This window comes from Sprattus sprattus, assembly GCF_963457725.1.
Source record: "Sprattus sprattus genome assembly, chromosome: 16".
In the NCBI taxonomy this organism is placed as follows: Eukaryota; Metazoa; Chordata; class Actinopteri; order Clupeiformes; family Clupeidae; genus Sprattus; species Sprattus sprattus.
In genome coordinates this window covers 13,177,952-13,201,183 of record NC_137914.1, presented here as the reverse complement: position 1 = coordinate 13,201,183, position 23,232 = coordinate 13,177,952, and the positions used below count along the sequence as shown (strand labels likewise).

General features: G+C 43.4%; 4 protein-coding genes across 8 annotated transcripts in view; 1 reads left to right on the top strand and 3 right to left on the bottom strand.

Moving 5' to 3' along the window:
- Window positions 1-6,889, bottom strand: LOC308376832 (NEDD8-activating enzyme E1 catalytic subunit). 3 transcript variants are annotated; one of them, XM_080853312.1, is made up of 18 exons: window positions 6,852-6,889; window positions 6,700-6,738; window positions 5,785-5,902; window positions 5,607-5,687; window positions 5,382-5,464; window positions 5,077-5,157; window positions 4,840-4,883; window positions 4,648-4,712; window positions 4,379-4,534; window positions 3,440-3,542; window positions 3,092-3,205; window positions 2,599-2,652; window positions 2,402-2,438; window positions 2,217-2,298; window positions 1,773-1,873; window positions 1,597-1,660; window positions 1,306-1,360; window positions 1-617 (listed from the first exon to the last, which is right to left on the bottom strand). In XM_080853312.1, exons 1-18 carry the CDS (start codon window positions 6,869-6,871, stop codon window positions 529-531), a joined length of 1,386 nt encoding a protein of 461 aa, XP_080709438.1. In that variant the 5' UTR covers window positions 6,872-6,889; the 3' UTR covers window positions 1-528. The 3 variants fall into 3 exon arrangements, with proteins under 3 accessions (XP_080709438.1, XP_080709439.1, XP_080709440.1); XM_080853313.1 differs by having other exon boundaries at window positions 6,668-6,738; window positions 6,852-6,888; XM_080853314.1 differs by having other exon boundaries at window positions 6,614-6,738; window positions 6,852-6,867.
- Window positions 6,890-7,684: 795 nt separating this feature from the next.
- Window positions 7,685-11,246, top strand: LOC308377400 (PRA1 family protein 3-like; the record flags this gene model as incomplete). Its single annotated transcript, XM_080854048.1, has 3 exons — window positions 7,685-7,863; window positions 8,780-8,997; window positions 9,675-11,246. 3 exons carry the CDS (start codon window positions 7,685-7,687, stop codon window positions 9,848-9,850), a joined length of 573 nt encoding a protein of 190 aa, XP_080710174.1. The 3' UTR covers window positions 9,851-11,246.
- Window positions 11,247-11,695: 449 nt separating this feature from the next.
- Window positions 11,696-15,076, bottom strand: lmod3 (leiomodin 3 (fetal)). The gene is made up of 4 exons (XM_080854047.1): window positions 14,770-15,076; window positions 14,131-14,405; window positions 12,346-13,956; window positions 11,696-12,015 (listed from the first exon to the last, which is right to left on the bottom strand). The coding sequence occupies exons 1-4, from the start codon at window positions 14,948-14,950 to the stop codon at window positions 11,968-11,970; spliced, it is 2,115 nt and encodes a 704-aa protein (XP_080710173.1). The 5' UTR covers window positions 14,951-15,076; the 3' UTR covers window positions 11,696-11,967.
- A 1,056-nt stretch (window positions 15,077-16,132) lies between these two features.
- The window catches only part of frmd4bb (FERM domain containing 4Bb), a 24,454-nt gene continuing 17,354 nt past the window's right edge, over window positions 16,133-23,232 (bottom strand). The window contains exons 15-24 of one of the 3 annotated variants that reach the window (XM_080854289.1): window positions 22,919-23,052; window positions 22,669-22,785; window positions 21,937-22,165; window positions 21,547-21,603; window positions 21,110-21,254; window positions 20,567-20,731; window positions 19,587-20,356; window positions 19,068-19,206; window positions 17,857-17,977; window positions 16,133-17,510 (exon numbers count right to left, since the gene is read on the bottom strand). In XM_080854289.1, the coding sequence (XP_080710415.1) occupies window positions 17,878-17,977; window positions 19,068-19,206; window positions 19,587-20,356; window positions 20,567-20,731; window positions 21,110-21,254; window positions 21,547-21,603; window positions 21,937-22,165; window positions 22,669-22,785; window positions 22,919-23,052 (1,856 nt within the window). In that variant the 3' untranslated portion in view covers window positions 16,133-17,510; window positions 17,857-17,877. Of the gene's footprint in view, window positions 17,511-17,856; window positions 17,978-18,245; window positions 18,485-19,067; window positions 19,207-19,586; window positions 20,357-20,566; window positions 20,732-21,109; window positions 21,255-21,546; window positions 21,604-21,936; window positions 22,166-22,668; window positions 22,786-22,918; window positions 23,053-23,232 lie in introns of those variants that run through there. The other 2 variants (XM_080854287.1, XM_080854288.1) reach the window with 2 other exon arrangements.

The following is a 23,232-nucleotide window of genomic DNA, read 5'->3' as shown; positions in this document are numbered from 1 at the left end:
CATCATTTTTCCACAAGCCTTCAGATATGGAAGTGGTATTTACACTTGAACCTAGACACGATAGTTTAAAGCAAGCCTTGGAGATTAAAAACATCAGCAGTGACAAATGCACAGTGTGTACACTGACTCACTGTTTAAACTATACTCGTGTGAAAATGCAAACACAAAACAGCAGGTTACCTTTCAACAGTAGGCTTGCTGTTTGCCTGGTCACACAGTAAGTGAAGGATCAGATCATCTCTATGCAATCCAGGAAATCAGTTGCAAAAGATAGAGTACATGTCAAAATGTAGTGCTTGGCCTCCTCAGTCCAATAGCGATACACTGAGTATGGCAATCAAATAGCCTGGAAGCACTCTAGCCACTGTACCAACACTGTGCATCTCACAAAAAAAGAGCCAGGACACATCTGAAACTAAGGCTGGCAAGAGAACGAAGAATAAGCATACATAAAATTAGATGTATGTACATTAGATGTAACATAATTTAAATAGTTGATATTCCAATGTTCTTCAGAGGGAGTGCGATTCAGGACGTGAAATTGAGCTTGAATAGAACGGTCTGAGGGGTGGTGACATCAGCCACGGCCAGTTCTTGTCCATCTGCCAAGCCCAGTTCTACATTAGCCAATGGGGTCAAAATGGGGTCAAAATAGGGTCAAAATAGAAAACACGTCAGTATGTGGAGCTGGTCAGTCAAGAGAATGCAACCTCTACGTTTATTTAAAAACTTTAATGACTTTCATATTTTCATAGTAGTTCCTTTTCTTTACTGTCTGTATGCAAACATATTCTACTGACAGGGTGTCTAAGATGGCATCCTTAAATTAACATTTTTTTCCCACCATACTGTTGAGACAACACATAGTGTCAAGATAAAAAGCTTGGATTCACTGGAGAAATATCCTTCAAGGTCTACATTATCTGAGGAGCCAGGTGTCTTTTCAGACACCAGCAGTCAACCACACACTGATGCCAAGCTGAACGTTTCACTTTAAGTGGAGTCCTGACAGGCTGGCAATGCACTGAAGGAGAAATAACCTTCAATATGGGGAAAAAAATGTGCCGTATCTATATTTGATTACAATGCTGCGTGTCTAATTTGAAATGAGAGATGAGAGTTCAATCAGATGATTTGAGATCCATCATTTGTTTCTGAGCCGCCGCGTATCTCTACACAACCTGACCCCTGGTGACACCATTTGCAGTCTGACAGCTGTGGCTTTCTTCTTGTGAAATATAGTGATGTTTGATTTAAATATTCCTAACATCTTTCAATGAATGCAAATTTAGATCGGAGTCTTACCTTTTAAAGTTTTGCAAAGATTCGGTCTTGTTCTCTCTTCAATCGAGGCAACCGTCTGAAAGAAGCACGTATTTTAAGCACAGAGAACTTCATCACAATGTTTTGGAGAGCGAAGTTAGTATACATTTCTTTATGTTTCAGTGTTTCTTTCAAAAAAATGTTTTAGTGTAAAGCAGTCATATTCTATTTTAGTGTAGAGGCAATTTGGCATCTTAACCATAACTTGCTTGTGTGGTAAAAATAAACTCAACATAAAAATAAACTCGACTCAACAAAGTGAAGGGGCCTCACCTGTAGATAAAGCGTTTTATTCTTCCCTTCCAGTGTTGCTGTTATGGCCGGAGATTTCATTTGCCTGCAAAGAACAACTTGAACATCTTAGATCCCGCATACTTGCTTTAAACTACACCTACAGGGAGCCATGTTATGGTCTAAAGGAGTGCACTTGATAGTGGCGGCGTACTCACAGAGAGGAGTTCTCCGTCAGGTACTCCAGCACCTCCTGCAGCTTGGCGGAGGGGGGGAACTGCAGCTTCTGAGGGACCTGGCTACAGGCTGTGCAGTTCTCCTAGAGAGCATGTTAGAACACAGCTTGTTGTTGATCTCAGAGAACGCTTTAAAGTAATATACCTTAATAAGACCGTGATTAGATATGTCTGCCACTAAACAATAACTTATATTTGGGCAGCTCTTTGGGGGGGGGGGGCTATCTGACAGACACTAGTAGAAAAGAAAATTTGTAACTGCCCAATTTAGGGAAAAATTAAGTATGTGAATCTGCTTAACTCACTCGTTATCTGGGTAAACCTTATTGCATAATGATTTTGGAATTATGGGTGCAACAAAAGCTATTTTGTTTCCTCGCAAGCTTTATATGGAATGGATGAGATACAAGTAATAGAGTTGCTCACCTTTTTCTCAGCTTCAAACGTGTAAGTGTACAACCCATCCACATCATTGAACACCAAGTAGTTATTTAAGGGAACATAAGCACTGTTTTAAGACGGAGAAAAACAAAACATGTGAAAAAAGGCTTCACCTAAACCATCTCTATAGACTGCTGCTAATGACAGAAGGTAAATGATACAGTACTGACCTTGTGGCGATTTTAAAGACTTCAGTCGCACACGCAGCTGGAACACAAACATTGCACCTCAGTGTTAGTCATACATATTTCCATGAACCACATCGGTGAGTAAAACTGAATACTGACCGTGCATACACCACTACAGCCTCACACTGTAAGAGTGGCCAAGAGTGAGACACTGCCTGATGAAACATGTATGAACTTACCCGCTATTACAGCATTGGTTGATGCAACAGCAGGGATAATCCTCTTGACCACACCTAAAATCAGAAACGAGGTCTCAAGTGGCATTCGTGAAGATAGCACATTTCTTTTGACCATAACAGCTTATCTTAATATTGTGTGAATGAAATGATTGATTATGTTAAAGCATATTTTCTACAGACAAATTAAAACCTTGAAAACGTATAAACATTTCCAAATTTAAAATCATCCATAAAGTTAGCTGACAGGAAGAGCATTTCAAACAAGGGTCCTGTCCTAAATGTAAAGCTGCAATCACAAACACATAAAAATAACAGTATTTGGTCTACTAAGAAAGATGCAGTACATGCCTTTCATTGTGTGTCTGGTCATTGACTGTGTACAGAGTGTAATGACGGTGTACAGAGTACAATAGGTGTATAGAGTGTAATTACGGTGTACAGAGTGTAATGTGTGTACAGAGTGTAATGACAGTGTACAGAGTAGACTGCTCACCCTGTGTGAGGCGGTAAGTGACTCCAGTAATGCTGAACTCAGCTGCCCTCTCCTGGGCCTTCTGGAACACCCACTGGATGTGCTCTGGACTATCCCCATCCAAGGCTACGTCATCTGGAGGGAGGGAGGACAAAAAAGGCCTATGCAATCTGATGTAATGTCATCAACTGTGTATTGTAATGCTTAATGAGAATGTATTAAACGTGGGGGAAATTGAAAAATAACTTCTCTAATACATTTCTAGTACATGCATCAAACATCCAGTGACTAAGTAGCTGTTCGATAACTTCTGATATGCTGCACTACAGGGTGAGATTCTAGGAATGGGCTGTGTTGACTGCAGGGTACCTCCGAATGGCTTCTCTTTGGGCCACTGTAGCATGCGGGCGTACTCCACACAGTGCTCAGGTAACCGAGGCATGGACGCAATGGTGCACATGGGGAAATTAATCTGTTGATCAAGAAAGGGCCAAGACAGTAAGTACCATATTGATTAGCAACAAATCAAAATAGTCTACAACAGTGCTCAGTGTGGCAACCATGGACACAGACGGGTGAGGTAAGTGCCTAGAGGAGTCTGTTTGATGCTGAAAAGAGAAAGGATGTACTGTGGAGGCACATAGTAGGACGTGACCATGCAGGTTTCACATGGCAAAGAATTCAAACAGGACAATACTGGCAACATAAAAGCCTCAAACTACACAGAAATAATAACATCCCACAAGTAACTTTTATCCATTTACTAGAAAGCTTTATCGTATTGTTAAATTATGCTGCACAAACCACCATTAGCTGGATAACATGTTTCTGCTGCACACGTCAACACTGGAATAAACAATAGATCAGCAAACTAGTAGACATTACGGACTTCACCATAACATCACAGAAATATCACAAAAATGGTAGCCATGCATACATGTTCTTCTTCACACCTATCCAATTTTGCAACCATCAACCAAAACAGTCCATGTGATGTGATTCTGTCCATGTGCTGCAATATCTGCACTTGGAGGTTGAAGGCTTACCTGTGCAGTCTTCACCTTATGCATTAACAATATGCTGAGCTAAGGACAAAATGCACCCCCATCTACTCAAGGAGGAGTGAGGGTGAGCTGATCCAACTTTGAATATGAATTTGCATTTTCAAGGTGCATTTAGAGGTATGTGTCCATTGCATGTTATGCAGTATGAAGCATTCATGGACAGATTTCAATGCAGGGTGTAAGAGTAGTTTACAGCATGTTATTGGAGGTCGGCCACAGAGCAGAGATCATTGAGCAAACTCACCTGAGGGGGGTAGAGCTCCAGGGTGCAGTCGATGCAGGCGGTCATGCCGGGGAGGATGACGCGGGCGTTGCCCTTAAAGCCCTCCGTCCCTCCATCAATGAGAGGGATGATAGAGCTGGGATCCAGCACACCATCGTCATATGTAAGGAGAGACAGCTGGGACGTAAGAAAATCAAAGATGGATCAAATCACAGTCAATGACAACACCGGTTTTGAATAAATGACACATGATGACGTTGCAACCGGCCCTCAGTGGGCTTTCCACGTACCAGCATGCCGTTCATCCACCTCCTGGCAATGATTGAATCCAGCCCACAGACAATGATATGGAATTCTGCAAGACAAGGCAAAAACGTCTGATGGATTGGTGCTTCTTTCATTCAGGATAGTCTGCAGCCATAAGCCAGAGTAGACTTGGAAGCAAAAGGAATGGCAGGCTATGTCAGCAAACTGAAACTTACGTCTGTAAAAAGATTCATCAAAGTCCTGGATTTTCTGAAAGTGCCTGAATGTGTTAAGTAAACAAATCTACAGGCTAATCAACAAAACAAATCAGATCAGATCAGAAAATACTTAGAGACAGTATGCAACAATTTGCCATTTTTTGAGGTATGTTTTACAAGGCAAGAACATAACTCATTACTGGTGCTGTAATAATTCTGTAAGTATTTAGCAGAAGTGCTTAAGGGGAAGGATACGGGACAACATCACATCCAGGGACACGGTTGTTGATGAAGTCGGCTGCCACTTCAGCCTTGGGCCGTCCCACATCTTTTGGCCTTTATTAACACAACACAGAGCAGGTGTTATTAGTTATTAGCAATAACACACTTAAATATATACAATGTCCGCTGCATAACATTAATTAAATAGGAAAAGGTCAACAAACATCTCTTTTGAGAGACCAAATGAGAGGCTCCACTTCAGTTTTGCGCTTGGATGCCACAGCAGTTAGACATACCGGACACCTACATACTCTGTACGTTTATGAAAATAGACTCACCTGAAGAGGAACTGCCTGTTGAGATTTGAGACATCAATTGTGTCCATATCCACTACATGTACATGTTGAAATCCAGACAGCGCCTTCAGTCAAAATAATGAAGAAACAAAAAAATTCAGTTGCAAAAAGGCATACAGAACGGGATATGTAATATCAGATGTATTTTTAAAAGAAGAATTTTACCCAGTATTAATTTAATGCAATTCCAATGAAAATGCACTGTACCAGATTTTTGAGAAGCTCACAGCCAAGCCCTCCAGCTCCTATTACCAGTATCTTGCATGTTTCTAGTAAAAACTGAAGAGTCTAGAAACACACATAAAATTAACAAATACAATAGAATGAAGTGCAATGTGCTCTTGGAGATGTTCAGTACGTCTTTCAAGCAAGATGTACAACATACCTCAGTGCTTGGTTCAAAGTCTGGGTGGGTAAAAGGACCGGGTCTCTCCAGGAATTTCTTCACATGGTTCCAGCGTCCCTCCCAGTCACAGGTTGTGTGCCCTTCATCTACTGCCATTCTGCACAGTACACAAACTCATTTGCTCAACATGTTTATATTCCCTCTTTCATTTACCTGGCAAAAAAAGTTAACCCTTTTTAACCACAAAAAAACCTACATCTTACACAGGAAAACAACAAGCAACGGTTCAAAATGTCCATTTATTAGCTATTTGAAAAGCACTAATGTATGTTGCCTAAACTGTTTTACTGTTAGCAATTAAAGAGAGAAACATAATTTGACCAAGTGTGTCCAGTGTTTGGAGTACTGTTTACATGAGTAAAAGTACCTTTTAAAATTATTTATCGACGTCAATCAGTATTCATGGTAAGACTACCATGGTTATTGCTGCTGTTGTGATTATTGCAAGAAAATATGGGTTTCTTATGGAATATACATGCAAAGAAATAAAGTTCCACTACCTAATAGAATTCATGGTAATGGAAGCCACTTAGCAGTGTAAGCAGAGAGATTTTTGGACGTACAAGCCCACTTGCGACTGCATGAACTTGACAGGGACAAGCAGCTAAATAGGGCTTCTCTTAAAGCTAGCTTGCACTCTACCTAGCTAGCACTGATTACATTTATTTGGCTAAGTCAGCAAGCTAACATTAAAAGGTGAAGTATCTGACACATCGGAAAGCTCATTAGCTGACAACAATCAAACTGTAATGTAGTGTCTCTATAGTGGCTGCAACAGAGTCTCTGTTCAGCTGAAAAGGCGATTTGCGGTGAGCAACGATGAGTGAATTTTCACACTCCCTGCGCTGTGTAATCCTCAAACCTGAAGCCAGCTTTTAGCATTTCATCACTAACTTCTCAGTCAGCTCCTCTATTCTCCTTCTTTTCTTCTCCCTAAAGAGAAACATTAAAAGGAGGTTCAACCGGGATTGGATTCCATCATATAATTGTTGAACAGCACTCACAATTTGCGAATTAATGTACTAAACTCATTCAACGATACTCACGGCTCTTCCCCATCCGCCATACTTTCACAGTTCCATGCCTTCCCAGAATGCCTTACTGCATCCAGATCAGCAGCAAAATGTGTCCTTTCGTTTGATTACCACTCTAGAATGCAGCTAAAGCTGAACTGGGTTCAGGTTAGCACTTCAGCAAAACCATAAGCTGGTGCCTTACTACTCCATGTAAAAACGAAATGAATTAAATGAAGGACGAACCTGTTTTTGATTTGAAATGGATACTTTAGGGTGTCGTTTCCAATTCATTATAGGCCTATAATATGGCAGATAATGTTTATATGTGAAATCAGCCGTTGAGAGTTTTTTTCTACCGCTCTGTGTGAAATGACCCAATCTCTTATTAAGGGCAAAAAACAGGGAAGTGGAGTTTGTTTGAGCTCAGCAGTGCCCCCCCCTATGGGACCGAGTACAATAATTTGAGTATATTTGTTATAGTTGCACAGGAAGTGGTGCATTTTGTATCTAAAATACACAAAACGATCATATATTTATACCACATTTCATTGCATGTAAACGAGACAAGAGTCAATAAATCTACAGTGAAGATTCCCGGTGACAAACACATGGACAACATAGGCTGTGCAAGGTTGTGGGCTACATTATTGGCCAAATCCAAGACGAAGACAAACATAGGGCAATACAAAATATAAATGAAAATTTAAGAGTCATTTTGATCATATAAATTGTTCGGGTGTCGACACTGGATAAATAACAACAAACTTTTAGAATCAAGTTGACAGGCAGCGTACGCTCGCGCGAGAGTGCATGCTTATGTGACGTTCCTGCGCCATCTGACCTGACATTCATCAAGCGCAGCAATGGCAGGGATGGAGATAGCCCCGCTTAGACCATGGGATGACTTTTTCCCTGGAGTCGACCGATTCGCTAAACCAGACTTTGGAGATTTAGCCAAATGGAATAATAGGATCATCAGCAACTTGCTATACTTCCAGACAAATTATCTTGTGGTGATCATCGCAGTTTTTCTTATTGTGGGGTAAGTGCCTGCCAGGAAGTAGCAACCGACTAGCAATCTACTCCCACTGGCAACGAGTTTACTTAACGTAATTCATGTAATTCCTGTCCTTCACTTAGTGCATTAATATGATTAGGAAGCACGGATCCATTGTGTGTAAAACAACGCATCTCAGAGGTATTGCCATGGCATTATGTTGCAATCAAAACATTTGCTAGGCTATCTACCATTTGCAATACAGTAGCCTACTGACCACCACTGTTAAATGATCCCCAGTGTAGAAATTTAAGTTTTATCAAAGTATAGGAGCAGAGACACTGTTTTGTAAGTTACAAAAAAATTATATGGGTGTTGAATCAATCTGGGTCTCTGAGCTATCATTCCGAGATAACTTACTGCCGTCTGTGTTGTTGGATAAAAATAGACCATTTCGTATGTTGACAAAACACTCCGTTATTATCAAAACATCACTAAGTCTGGCTTATCTCTCTGTGTAATCATGGTATTGTTATGATACAATTACATGTACCAAAACATTTAGAAAATAAATATATATGCCAAATTGACGCGAAGAAGGGCGTGTGTGTATTAATTTTGAACTGAGGACAGACTGAATGACTCATGTATTCCGAACCATTTGTGTCCACTTGCACTAAACAAACTGTCACATAGCTGCCTGGGGCGTGATCCGCCTGGCCCTTCCGCCTCCTCATCTCATGCAGGCACGTGTAGCTTTTTCTTTCAGGCTCATGGGCCTATTTGAGTCAGTGTTTCCATCAGGTTATGTACAACGAATCAGTTGTTTCAGAATCAGTGTTTCAGAGCTTCCTGGAGTTTAATGCCATGGCCACTAGGTGGAGTTTTAAAACTTGATGTTCTTCCAGCTGCCTTCATATTTCACCCACTTCACTTACCTTTTTTTCCTTTAATTGGACAGGTTCCTGAACCCCATTGGCATGTTTCTGGGCGGGGGTGTGGTCACTCTCGTTTTCATGGGCTCTGTTTGGGCCGGAGAGAACAAGGCTGTGATCAAGAACTTCAAAAAGAAGAACCCCATGCTGTTCATCATCGCTGTGATGTCAGTCAGCTACTTTGTGCTGTCCCTGTGCGGAGGGGTCATGGTGTTTATCTTTGGAATCACTTTCCCCCTGCTTCGTAAGTTACTTTCCACTGTGCTATGAATGTCCACATTTCACACCTGGCCTGAAGGCCACACGCCGCTAACACTGCCACAACACCCTTGGCTAATTTAGCTTGTTCTAGAATTCTACTGGGGTATACAGGGTTAAACAAAAACCATCGTGAGACACGATGGGTATTTGACAATGTGGTGGAATAACTGGGAGGTGAATAACTGGGACGTGACGCACTGACTGTGCCCACAGATGCAGGGATCATGTCCCTGTGTTGACCCGTCACCATGGAGTGCGGGCTGCAGAGAGATCAGAGTTACACCACTCTGCCAACATAGATCACAGCTGGTGTCATGGAACATTTATAGGGCCCTCTTCCCACAGGGAAACAGAGCCTGCCTTCCCTGTGTATACATTTATCACTCCCTGCAAGCAGGGGCAAGCTTATCTGTAGTGTATAGCAGGGGCAAGCTTATCTGTAGTGTATAGCAGGGGTTGACAATCTCATCCACCATGGGCCAGTATGGTTGTGTGTCATCATGCGACTGATTATCAATGTCGAAAATTTAGGTTTTTTTCCTATCCTAGTTAGTTAACTAGTCCTGAAGTCAACACCCGCCCCAGGGCTGCACACCACTATTCTGTAGGTATTGCCCCAGGCTTAGCTTGTTGAAGGTGTTTGATTTTCACCCCTTCCAGTGATCCTGATCCACGCCTCCTTGCGGCTGAGAAGCATGAAGAACAAATTGGAAAACAAGATTGAAGGGGTTGGCCTGAAGAAGACTCCCATGGGCGTGATCCTGGATCTGCTGGACCAGCAGGAGGAGAAGATCAACAAGATCCAGGATTTCATAGAAAGCAAGATGAAGGACTGAGGAGGGAGGCCAGGGTCATTTACAAAGCTATGGTCCCCTAACCTGTTGTCACCCTCACCAAAGTCTGTTGTGTGTCATAATTGTGTGCATTTTATCAGACTCAAATCAGTGTTTAACGAAAAGAAGAAGATGTAAATATCAACTTATTTTGCTTCAGCCAACATCAGGTTTAGATCATTTGGCCACGTAACTGTAAAGGCTGCCAGTTGGTTACCCTGTAGATGTTGCATCCCCAAAGGGTTTCCAGTGACTACACAGGTATGAAGTTACAATTTATGGATGACTCACGTCACTCACCGCAATTTACTCTGTATGTGTCAAGTTTTTTTTGGGCTGTCTGTCCTGAGAAGTGACAGGTAGCATTACGTTCTCATTGTTTTTTTGTTTATCTTGTTCTTATGCACATCTTCTTGCTTGGAGTGTTAAATAGTGTGATGTGTTGGGGTTCAGTACTTGGCTGAAGAGTTTGGCTTTATTGAAACTTTTAGTTTTTTTCCTTAGTTTAGATTAATCATAGAATGTTCATTCACTTGCTATAACAAGATTATAGTTGTGATATGATGGCTTGATATAAATCTTTCCATGGCACTTTATTAGACAACTTTTGTGGTGTAAATTGCAGCTTATCAAAAAAATCATCATATTTATAAGAAAGTTAATATAATTTTCATTAAATATTGTTTGTTTCATTTGAATGATAAATATTAGGTTCCTTTGAATCATATTTCAGTGGAATTTCTTATTATAGTATATGAGACCAACATGTTTGCATGTGCAACAAGCCCCATTTAGAATTCATAAGGGCAGACTGGTAGTGCCGTCAAGATCTCAACTCAATTGCAGTGCTACCTCAAAAATCATCCTTGTTTTTCCCAACATTGTTACAAAAAAAAATCCTTTTTTATATTTTTGTTTATTGTTGTTGTTATTCACATTGTTTTAAGCAATTCACATTGTTTATTTACATTATTTTATTTACATATTTACTTTATTAATGCAATATGGTTTGCGTTATTCTCCTATTTAATGAGTAGCAATAATTAGTCATGGGGAGTCGATGGACATGGTCATATCATAGCTATGCAATACTGGAAAAGGAATGGCGACTGGCTTTAATACTGGATTGTATCAATAGCCCCCCATCCCCAAATATAGCTTTAATTAAATTTTGTGGTATGCTTTACAGGCACATTTCTTGCACTGTTCTGTCTCAAGCATGCAAATGGAAACTGCTGAATGAAAAGCAACATGTACTCCTTTGTATGTAAGCAAGGTAATCAATCACAGTCGTGTGCACTTTTCATTGTTATGTATGCCAGACTCCTGTGTCTCACATCTCGTACGTATGTGTAAACGCAGAACAGGAGGACTTTTGAATTAAACATTTTTCTCTGTTTATGTTGAGAGATTCAGATTATTCAGATTTTTTGAAAACAACAGACTTTCCAACATCCTCAAAATTGTATCATTATGTTTGTCTATTGTACTCAGAGAGATATATCTGCCAAAGCACAGCCTGGAAGATCATGGTAACCACTGTATGACTGTATCTTAGTGAAGGATTATTCATTAATTGATTTCTGAGAAGAACTTCATACCCAATAAACTGCATTGTTGTGTGGAAAAAAAATGCTCTGAGGTTAGCAGTCCTGCAGGGACTCAATTTGATATGACTATTTTCATTTCTACACACTGGGAAACATTAATAATGTAAGGGTAAATCTGGGGGGAAATCACTACTCTTGCAAAACAAACAGTAATAAAATGAAATGAAACCTTGCTTGCTCTCACAATTTGACGTGAAATGAGTTTGGGTCCTGAATCATTGGCATCACTGTTAGTGTCTAAATTGATTTCACTTTATTACAACAGGATAATAAATATATTATAAAACAAACTTTGTAAGTAAAGCACACAAACAATTTGAAGTATGTCTTCACAACTTCCCAACGCAACATAAAAAACAATATTTGCTTCTGTATTCTTCATGTGCAGGCAAATGTTCCAAAAAAAGATGGCTTTGCTTATCATCTCAGGCACAGTTCTGATGTAGATGTTTGTGGTATGAAGTGTATATGCTGGTAATCACTCTTGACCATTCCCTGTGAGAAAATCCTTTAGAAAAGATCCGTTTCTTTTGACTCCAGCATTTTGGGGAGTGGCGTCTGTGAACACAATCACACAAATATCACTTTACGATGAACTCTAATTGTGTCCAACTTTAACTATAATTAGTCCATTTCTCTGACACCATGCATGTGTCATGGAAGATATTGTATTACAGGAGGAATATGTGATTATATATATAATACAGTTGAAAACATGATGACATACAACGACACATTATTGGAAAGGAAGCAGCTGCATTGTTAAATCATTGAATTAATCAGCAGCATTTACATTTAAAGCCATGCCAATAACATGGCTGTCTGCTTGGTTTACGTGATGGCAGTTTGTTTAACATTGTTTATGCTTGAGGCCCTGGCTGAACTCACCGCTTTGAGGTAGGCCACGTTACTCTGTCTGATCTCACTGAGGAGATCATCGCGTGGTGTCGAGTCCACCTTAGGCGGCACGCGCCTGCGCGGCACAGGTTTAAGAGTCTTGATCATGTCCTTCAGGTTGGCACGCTCGTCCGCCATTAGCGCGTTCCTGCGTTCGTTCCCGCTGTCCACCTGTCTGAGGTTTCTCCTGAGCTGGAAGCTGGCCCTCTTCTCCCTCTCCTCGGCAGCACTCATCTCCAGGAATGGGTCGCGTTTCTTTGGGGCCTTCTTCAAGTGCACGTCCTTGATAGGGTTCCTCGCGTCGGGGCTGGGTGGCTTCGGGCCAGGGTTGTGCACGTTGTGGGTCTTACGCAGCTGTGGGAGAGCCAGACCTGGCTCAGAGGAGGGAGTCTGTGGCTCTGGGGCAGCCTCCTGCTGCCCCTGCTGCTGCTGTTGAAGCTGATGCTGCTTCTCAAGCTGAACCAATAGCTCCGCTGGTGGCAGGTAATCGCCCAGCATCTCCAGCAGGCCTGGAGGCAAGTTGAGGCTGACCGAGTACATCTCCATGAGCTCACGCTGCTGCTTCAGGTCCTTCTTATTCTGCTCCTCGTGCCGGGACTGGCGCTGGCGGTCTAGGTTGCGAGTGAGCAGGTTGGTCACCACCATGCGTGGCCCCGGCAGCTCAAAGTGGTAGCCCATCTTCAGCAGCGTGTTGTTGGCCTTGAGCAGCCGGGAAACTTCCATCTCAGCATGGTGGCCCAGCATGTGCCTCTGGTTATGGAAGCGCAGCTCCGTCAGGGTCTCGTTGAACTGGAGGCAGCGTACGATGGCGGTGATGCCTTTGCCAGTGATGAAGTTAGACTCGATGTTCAGGGTGGTGATACTCTTGTTCTCACGCAGCATGTTGGCCAGGCTGAAGGCGATGTTCTCGTCTGCACCCGTGTTGGCGATGGCGAATGTCTTCACGTGCTTGTTTTTCTTCAGGGCGTTGACGTAGTCCAATAGCATTTCCTTAGGAATGTTCTCGATGTTGTTCAGGTTGACCTCGGTGATCGCAGGGTTGTTATTGCGGATCTTGTGCAGAGTGCTATCCAAGTTGGTTTCATTCCCGGAAGGCCTGGCTGTCAACTTCAAGGCGTTCCCACCCAGTGCCAGTTTTGGAATTTTCAGTTTGGAGATTGTCCTCTCCTCCTTCTCCGGGACCCAGTTCTCAAACCTGCCAGGAGCTTCTTCCCCTGCTTCTATGGGTGGATTATCCTTTTGATCTGTAACGACTGCTTCCTCTTTTTTCTGTGTATCGGTGAGCCCAACAGGGGGTTGTAAAATGTCCTGGGGTTCGGAAACCGTTGAAACCGTGTTGTTTACTTTTGAGGTGGCTTGTTTATCTTCCTCCTGTGGCTCCTCCTCGACTTCAAACACTTCCTCTATGATCTCTTCGATGACTTCCTCTATTACCTCCTCCCCCACCTGTCCGTCCTTCGCCTCCACTTCCTCCACCACCTCTTCGTACACGTATTCCACCTCGTCAACATCCTCAGGCACCTCTTCTTCTACCACCTCCACCACCTCCTCTACCACCTCCTCTTCTTTTTCTTTCAGCTCGGCTGCTTCTCTCAACTTTTTCTGAAGGGACAAATTAATTTCATTAAAATTCACATCACTTCATTCACAGAATTAACAATAATACCATAATACTGAATTTTATAATTCCATAAACCTACTAAAGTGTTATGTTATCTTAATGGAAATAACTAGAGACTTATACTAGGCCACTAATACTTGTAGATGTTGTCTCACCTCACTCGGTAGCAAAGTGGTGGGGACTCTCTCCTCATCCATCATCCGTGTCGATTCCTTCTCCCAGTATAGGTAGTCCACCAGCGACCTGTGGTCAAACGTGCCTGTAGGGGTTTTCTCCGTCTGGTCCCTCTGTCTCATCCCCACTGGAACCCGCTCATCGGGGGCTATGACGTCCATCTCACTCTGGAGCTGCTTGATCTCCTCCGCAGAGAGCCCAGACAGAATCTCATCCTCATCAATGTCCCCATAATCGGACTCCTGATCACTGTCATCTGACAGAAAGCCAGAGACACCCATGTTTATCTCTATTTAGATATAGATATACGGCGGCCTAAACTTATAGACTGGTTGTTTGAAATGTTGTTGTCTGAGAAACATGTTAATTGATGACAGGGGAAAGTGCACTTAATTTAAAATGAATTGTTTTGTACATAACAGTAGACACTAAATCTGTATTTTACTTCATCCATGCCTTCCTGGCTTTAGAGCTATTTGACTCTACAGCCACATGAAATCCCGTCCCCCTGAAGCAGTTTACTTTTCCAACACATAGGATGACACCGGACTTGTTGTGATATCGAGCTAAACATTTACACCAGTGTTAGCTACAGTATTAGAAGCCTTGAGAGGGCTCACCCTTGACCGTCCGCTGAGGGGCCGAGTTCTTCTGTCTCATGCCGACTGGGACCCTCTCGTCAGGGGCTAGGAAATCCATTTCATTCTGTAGCTCCCTTATCTCCTCTGCTGAGAGCCCAGCCAGAAGCTCGTCCTCGTCAATGTCGTCCATAAGGGAGTCCTGCTCACTGTGGTCGGACATGCTGCCGTGGGAAATTAAAAAAAAGGTTTTGGAGATGGGGGAACTAACAAGGAAGAAACCAGTGTAGCTGCTGTGTTGGTTGAACAGAAGCTGGTAGAAGTTTTAACCCTGGCCGTCTGTGCTGAGTGTTCTGTGCATGGTCTAAAATTAACCCCCTTTGACAGAGAGGAAGGTATTTATGGCGCAAGATGGCAGAGTCTACCATGCTCTTTTTTCAGTGGCTTGAGTCAGCTGTTGATATATTTGCATGGCACAGGCTGAGAGTGGTTAGGAAAGGGAGGGAGACAGACAGAGACAGGTGGGTATCTTTTTCCTTTTTCTTTTTTTTTCCAAATGCATGCTTGGAAAGAGCCGCTTGTTTGCAGTCCTTTGAAGCCCCCTCGCATTTCCCCTGTTCTTCTCACAAACCCGCAAAGATCCCAGAAGTTATATCTCTCTGAAGCGGTATACAAACTACAATACAAACTGCCTCAGGGGACAAACAATAAAAGACAAAAATAAAAGTTATACCAAGGCTGGTGTACCTATGGGGCAGGTGGCTGAAATGGGCCAGTATCTTACGTATCTTAACCTATTGAATAATAAAAGAATATTTTAGAAGATCTGAGTTATTCTAAAAACTGTTATATTCCGTTATTTAAACCTGCCAGTTACTTTTTTCCCCCAAGCCAAATATTTTCAGACACATTCTTGAAATGATTACAATGGTTCAGGCTTACCAGACGGGATAGTGTAACCCCAGGGGACAACTCTAATGAATGTAACCACACACCTCCCCTGACAGGCTCACATGGAACGCGTAAGATGAAGCAACATACTCAGATAGGTCCGGGGGCCATGTCCCGTCTTGCCTCTGGAGAGCTGTTTACGTCTGTGCAGGTGTGGCATCAGCTGGGAGAGTCAGAGGCTGCTCGGGTCCTCCTGTGGTTGCTGTGACTCACTGTCCTGTCTGCACACCAGCAGTCAAACTCAGAAGAGCCCAAGTCTCCCAAGAGCTACTTTAGAGCTGGTTGATCATTTTGATCAAGTTGAAGTCTTATTACATCGACTACAGCAGCCAGTAACCTAATAGAACAACATGTTTTAACTGGTTTAATCACAGCATCTTGTAGGGCATTATTACATATTGCTCTTACATTTTTTTATTGACAGTTAGACGTAGACAGTTTTCATGACCACAAGTGGTGTACCAAGTATTTTAATAAATCCAGCATATTTTAATCAGGTAGACAAGAAGCAACCAATGTCTCTGACAACTTTTTTTTATTCACACTCCATTTGTCAATTGGAGAGATGTATCTCCCTGTAAGTGTTGACACAGTTTTGAAGGCCGAACGCTGTACAAATATCTATGATACCAAATGACAGGCATACTCTATTACCTTGTATGTCATCCATGTTTTAAATTCAAACATTGTCGTCCTAAAAAAAAATGAAACAGCCAAGAACCTGTTTATCAAATGTTAAAATATCACTGTACATAACATGCTTTCAATACCACTTTCAACACACACAACAGAAAACAAAATACAAACACATACTATGAACATTATTGACATTTACATTCAAAATCCTTATTTAGACCAAGAAAGAGAGGAAAGACAGTACTGTGTGTTTAAGTCAGAGAGAGAGAGAGAGAGAGAGCAAGAGAAAGAAAGTGGGGGTAACGGAAGCACCTAGTCCATGTATTCCAGCACAGGACAAAGGCGCGCAGTGGAGAAGGCTCAATGTATATCATTTGGGACCATGGCAAATTCCCTCATTACTGCTTCATAACGAGCAGCTCTAAAACACAGAGGACTAATCACCGACTCTTCAACGTAGAACATGACAACAGATGACAAAATCCTAAGAATGACTGGCTCACAAAAATAGCGCACTTAACTTAAACACCTACAATAAACACCGTACTTTGAAAAAACGTATTGATCCTTCCATTTAAGTCAGCAGATGCCACCCAATATTATAGACAGTTCGACCAGAACACAGATTTGCGATCATTTTGATCAGCACCTGGAGCTGCATGGAGGTGACATTGTCTTTTTTAAAAACTGACATTTTTATAAATATGATGGAAAAAAAACAACAAAACATATGACCCCTGGGAGAAAACTCAACATGTCACAGACATTCAGCATGGTTGTGTGCGCATTGGGTTATAGTTATCCATCGCAGAAGGACTTGCATTGTCTTATGGTTTTGTCTTTGTATAGCCAGAAGTTGTCCCCAAATGTGCTGTTTGATTTCACTCTAGTTGCAAATATCAATACAAGTGCTTGGATGGATGTTTCTTTGGATACCCTGGGCTGAACTGCATTTCAATCCAAGGCACATAAGTGTGTGTGTGTGCATGTGTGTGTGTGTGTGTATATATTTCTGTGTTTATGGGTTTGTGTGTGCATTTACATGTGTGTGTGTGTATTTCGGATCCTGTTGCTCTTGTTGTCTTGTGCGGTCCTTAAACCAGTGAGGCCTTTGGACCTCTGAATCTTCAGAACAGCAGTAGATGTGTAATCCACTTGTGAACAGAACAGCAGTAGATTTGTAATCCACTTGTGATCTGCGAAACACAGCATACAGAATTGCATCACACACAATTTTCTAACCAGTACCACCACTTAAAAATGAAAACTTAGACATATTATGGCAATATCTTATGTGTTTTGTATTTGAAAAAAAACTTCACTTTAAAGCAACAACTCATTATTAATTAATACATTTTAATTTTACCAAAAAAACTAAACAATGTAAAGCAGTAAATAGGATGGAGCTGTAGGGCAGCGGTAGCGTTGGCGTCCCACATCATACACAGGTGTAGAGACACTAAGGGGTCCAGGTTCGGGTTCGAGTGATGTCATGTCACATACAGCCCTGCCTCAATCTGCCTGTTTGTGTGAGTAGCTCACCTCTGTCCTTTGTGCTCTCTGTTAATGCTCCTCATCGGCACATCTGGCCGTAGCACCAATCACCTCCACTGTATCAGATGTTAGACTCACTGACTCCGCCCTCCTGGACTCACTAGCATATCTGAGCAGACAGGTGGGTAATAAAAACACACATTTATTACAAAGACAAGAGAAACTCTGGCCCTGTCAAATATTTTCAAAAGCTGTGAATTATAATTGGGGAATTCAAGTCATTATTTTGAAGTCACAACATGCGTCTATTTAAAAAAAAAAAAAAACACTAGAACAAACTATCCAAAAGACCATATTAAATGTTAGTTTCAGACACAAAGCAGGCCCAAGTATGTCATGGCTCATTAACGCACACCATGCTAACAAAAGAAACACACTTGTGACCTAATTCTGGTGAGAATGGGACTCCCACAGCAGGGGGTCTGTCCATTCACAAGGTGTCTTGGAGGAAAAAGGAGGAGGAAGGCTCAGGCAACAGAGGTATGAGGAAGAGGAGGATGAGGACGAAGAGTCGTGATAAAGGGGGGGAAGGTCATGGTAGCTCTCTCGCTCTGAGAAGTGACAGGGGCACTCGGGGGGCTGAGAAACGGAGCAGCATCTGGGGGAGAACCTGTCACTGGGGGCGAGAGGAAGTCATGAGCGACGGCTCACTGTTAACTTGGCTAATTAGCCGGCGCTCTGCACTCCCCTGCACACTCCTGCAGGAGCTCCTGCACCGGCCTGTCATGTCAAATGGTGTGGAGAGGTAGAGTAGTGTGCAAACACATCCCTGACATAGTTCCAATATCTGACCATAGACTCCCTGCTCTTTGCCCTTCCAATTGAATCCAAATAATTTTAACATCTGACAGCTTCACTGAACTGGATTATTTTGTGGAGTACCTACAATTCTGTGTACACAAAAAAAAAAGAAGGTTTTTTTTCTCCCAAAGCTCAATTCACTTGAGCATTTAGGTGTGGATGGCTGATGATGGAAGTGCACTGGACTGTGTTTGAGGGCAGACTAGTGTTCAAATGCAAGCCTGTCATATAGTCCCGGTATCAGCCATAGACACTGCATCTTGCCCTACCATTTTTGTAGGTAGGGTCATTTGTGTTTGCCACAGACTGTATTTCATAATTAAATGCTGCACACATAAAAAAACAGGGTTTTTTCTTTTAAATAATAAACATCTCTTGATCATGGAGCTGCTGCTGACCTGCTGTGAGTGGGGCTCCGGCTGTAGGGGGCGCTGTAGGACGGCTGTGTGGTCAGGGGCATGTCTAGCAGCTCACTGTCCGTCAGGCCCACAGCAAGGTGACTGCGCCAGTTACTTCCCCCACTGGCTGCAGAGGAAACTAGTGAAGGAAAAAATATATGTATATTTACTATAGGTTGACAATCATGCACTCAAGCAAATCTCACTCATTCAGTTTAATCCTGATTCATAACTCAGCTGAGGAGAGGAAACTGCAGGAGCAGTAAGTAAGTAAGCAGTAATCACTAGGGGAATGCGTGCAAATTTGGGTTCTTGGCAGCCTTCCTCACCTGAGGATGATGACTCACCATATTTTATCATGGCGGAACAGGCTTTAGCTCTCCCTCTCTTTTTTTTCTCACACACACACCTACACACACACACACACGCTCAGCATGACTCTGAACCAAAAACGAACAAGTAAGCAACGTCAGCCTTAATCTGTGTTCCAGACGCACAGTTCAGTTCAGTGTGCTCTACCTGAGGAGTAGGAGGTGGTTCGGCTGGAGTGGCTGAAAGAGGCGGCTGGTAGGGTCTGGTAGCCCAGGCTGTGCTGCGAGCCCCTCTCGTAGTCGTACCCTCCTATCAGGCCTCTGCCCACGTCCCTGTGGACGGCGCTGCGGTGGTACCAGCCACGGAGGTGCTCCACCACCAGGGCCTTCTGCATGTTCTTGGCGAGGAGCTCGTTGCGGGGCCCCTGCCTGCCCCGGGGAGGCCTCATGGTGGCGTAAGGATTCTGGGCCAAGCTTTTGGGCCCCTCGGCCCCGTAGTGCCGATAGGTGCTCTGGGCTGCGTAGCTGTGTGCCTGGTAGGAGGGGTTCACGTTGTAGTGGCCCTCTAGTTCGTTCTCGTACATGTAGCCCCCGCTGGAGTAGGGGTCGTAGTCCTGGCATGGGTAGCCGGCCACGTAGTAAGCCATGGGTCCGTACTGCATAGGTGGAGGATAGGCATAGCCGCTGCCTGAGTTGTTGTGGACCAGGTTGGGCATGCTGCCTGTGTTGCCGTACACCTCCACCTTGCGGTGCTGGCGGTAGTCATAGATGCGGTGGTCAATGGTGCGATACTGGGCGTAGTCGGCGCTGGACAGGCTGGTGTACGAGGAGCAGTCGTCCAGGGGCTCGGAGCTGTTGCTGCGGCGGGCGGGCGAGAGTGTGAAGATGGGCTTCTCCGAGCCGTTTTCCCGTAGCAGGTGCGACTGTGACTCCAGGCTGCCGCTGCGGTGCCGGAAACACTGCACGTTCCCGTCCGACCTGCAGGGGGAGTCCTGACGCTCAGATACAGCTCATGACACTATGACACTAAAGTGTAATGCTTGTATATTTTCATAGAGAATTATTATTTGTTTAAACAGAGAGATAAATCTAAATAGAGACTGTCAGAATGCATACACAATCTCAATTTGAAATGCTGTCCATTCCTGGCAGCATGTTCTGACACTATGGAGGCTGTGTGGGTCTCACCTGAGCTGACTGCTGCTGTAAGCGTTGCGGGTCATGACGGGCGTTTGGGGCATGCTGCGGGCGTCTCGCAGATGCCTCGGCATGGTTTTGTAAGGACTGCTGTGAGTGGACGAGACTTCCCTTGAGCCATAGTAATGTCCCGTGTCCTGGAGGTCATAATCTAATCTGTGGAGGGACAATGTGCACGTCTGTTAGGACATTCTGGATGTTTCTGTGACAAGAGGTCAGATTTATCCAGAGGAATGTCAATTATTTCCTCGACAGGGAGTGAACCCAAGGACTAGGGCTGCTCCAAACCAACCAACAACAATGAACAACAGACAGAGAGACCAAGCAAACGAAAGAAAGAAGGAGAGACAAAGTGAAAGAGTAAGAGCAAACAGAGAGGGACGAAGAAGGGGGCACAGACAGAATTAGAAAAATAAAGAGTAAATAGGAGAATAAGTGAAAGGAGAGAGAATGAGAAGAGGGGTAAAAGGAAAGAGGGAGGTGAAATGTAAAAAAGTAAGATGTAGGGGTGGAGAGGGAGGAGTAACTCTGTACCTGCTGAGAGCACGGTCCTGATGCTGGTCACTGGCTGAAGCTCTCCTCTCCAGGTCGTAGTCCAGACCAGCGGAGGGCGGCGGGCTCATGTAAGGGGAACACTGCACGGAGCGAGACCGTGGCCTCTGAACCCCATCAGAGTCATCTGCAGAAAGAAAAAGGAAAGAACGTTTGAAGAACATACAAGAACCACAAAAGAACCATTCCATGGGCAGTGGCTTAGTTTGTCTGATAGGAGACGAGGCCTTTTAAATGTTAAACTATTATCAAAGTTTTCTCGGGTCTGAATCAAACAGTCCAGTCTCGTCCAGAAATATAGATTTATCTGAGGAGACATTTTCCATCTTCCAAAATCCATTCAAACACTTGGGATGGGCCTGATATGTATTCAGGAGACCCAGCCGGGGCGGTTTATTGAAAGTGTTTTGTCTTCTCACCATCATCCAGCGGCAGGCTGTCAGACAGGGAGCTGCAGTCCGACGGCACCAGCTCATCTATGGCACACACACACACACACACACAAACACACACACACACCACAATGACAATGCAGTTGAAAGAGATTCAGAATGACATGCACAAAATCACACAATGAAGTCACAGCATGCGCCTTAAAATGTCTCTCCACCCAAATCAGCTCCCATGTCGAATAACACTATTTTATCTATGAGTCTGGCTCTTGGCTGCCCTTCTGATATTCTGCTTGGCTCTATTGCTCGTGGGTAAACAGTGCTGGAACTCAAGGCTGTCTGTATTAGAAGGGCAAAGGTGCTATAAAAGTCTTTATTAAAAACAAAAACCTGCATACTGTTCTCAAAACTTCATACCTGCTATGATCAGAGAAGCTCTCTGGGTGGGCTTCTTGCCTTTCTTGATGCGGTACTGGTTCATCTCGTCCTCGATCTCCTGGAGCTTCTGCATGGCATCCAGACAGTTCCTCCGCCTCTTCTTCTTCACCGTCTTGTTGAGGTCTAGCTCTGTTGCCAGCTTCTTGGCAGCCTCCACGATCTTCTGCTGCAGGGCAAACCTGCTCTCCAAGTTCCTCAGGTAGGGGTCCTGCACACAGGATGCATACCAGACATAGATGATGAACAGATGACGATGATGATGATGATGAAGATCAGATGATGAACAACAGTATGTGTTTTATTGCGAGATTTAGGCAGAAGTATATATGGCTAACCAATACATATTACATTAATACATAATTTCAATTATACATTTTCAAAAAGCAGGTAAGCATTTAAAGTGGTGAGATACAATTAAATACAACAGTGAAATGTGTCTAACACCTGCTGTAAACAGTGGGATTGGTCCAAAGCACGCTACCACACTACAAATAAAACACAGACAGTACTGCAGTTGGCATTCTAACTTGGGAATGTGCCCATTTAAACTCAGTGCACTCCAACTGCAGAGTCTAAAAGCAAACTCAGTGCCCTGAACAAGTGTTGTTGCATCACTCTCATTCATTTATGCCTGGATATGCTTGAAGGCTTGGCCATAGAGCACTTAACTCCAAGTGATACCCAAAGAGAGACAAGGTGACAGACACACACCTCGTTGTATGGGAAGAGGTCATCCAGTTTGAAGGCCGTCCCGACCCGCCGTCTGACTTGTGGAGGTTTCTCACCAGTGGACAGTGGGTACTCTTTCGGGAGCCTGCCCGTCAACTCCTGTGAGAACCATGTCAGTACAAGCACACTCAGAATCTCACTTCAAACAGATGATTCCCCTTTCAGGCGGGGAAGGGGGAAAATAGAAGCTGGAATCTCAAAAGAGAGAAAGAAAAGGGAACTGGCTCTTTACCGCTTCTCTAAGGCAGATTTTCTTCAGTTCCTTCATTTTATGGAGCAAGGAGTCCTGGATGTCCTTCTCCTTTTTCTTTAGATCGGATATCTTCTCTTTCTTCTGGTCGTCATTCATTTCAGAGTCTGCCGAACCTGTAAAGAGGGCATTTTTACTTTTATGGCTTTTTACTTCCTGAATGTCAATCGCATCTGTCCCCTTTCCTGTGAATTCACTCAGCAAACAAAGGCAGCAAACAGATGATGGGTTTCAGGAAACCCTAGGCTGTTTATACAAACGCTACTTAGAAGTCAATAATTATGGTCATGACTCAC

Coding starts and splice junctions, on each gene's coding strand:
- LOC308376832 (XM_080853312.1), bottom strand. CDS start 6,871: ATGGCGGATGGGGAAGAGCC. Junction 2,439..2,598: donor AACCAATGCTGTAATAGCGG/GTAAGTTCATAC, acceptor TTTGTGTTCCAG/CTGCGTGTGCGACTGAAGTC. Junction 2,299..2,401: donor GTCTTTAAAATCGCCACAAG/GTCAGTACTGTA, acceptor GTCTTAAAACAG/TGCTTATGTTCCCTTAAATA.
- lmod3 (XM_080854047.1), bottom strand. CDS start 14,950: ATGTCCGACCACAGTGAGCAGGACTCCCTTATGGACGACATTGACGAG. Junction 13,957..14,130: donor CCACTTTGCTACCGAGTGAG/GTGAGACAACAT, acceptor TTGTCCCTTCAG/AAAAAGTTGAGAGAAGCAGC. Junction 12,016..12,345: donor ACGTGGCCTACCTCAAAGCG/GTGAGTTCAGCC, acceptor TTGTGTTCACAG/ACGCCACTCCCCAAAATGCT.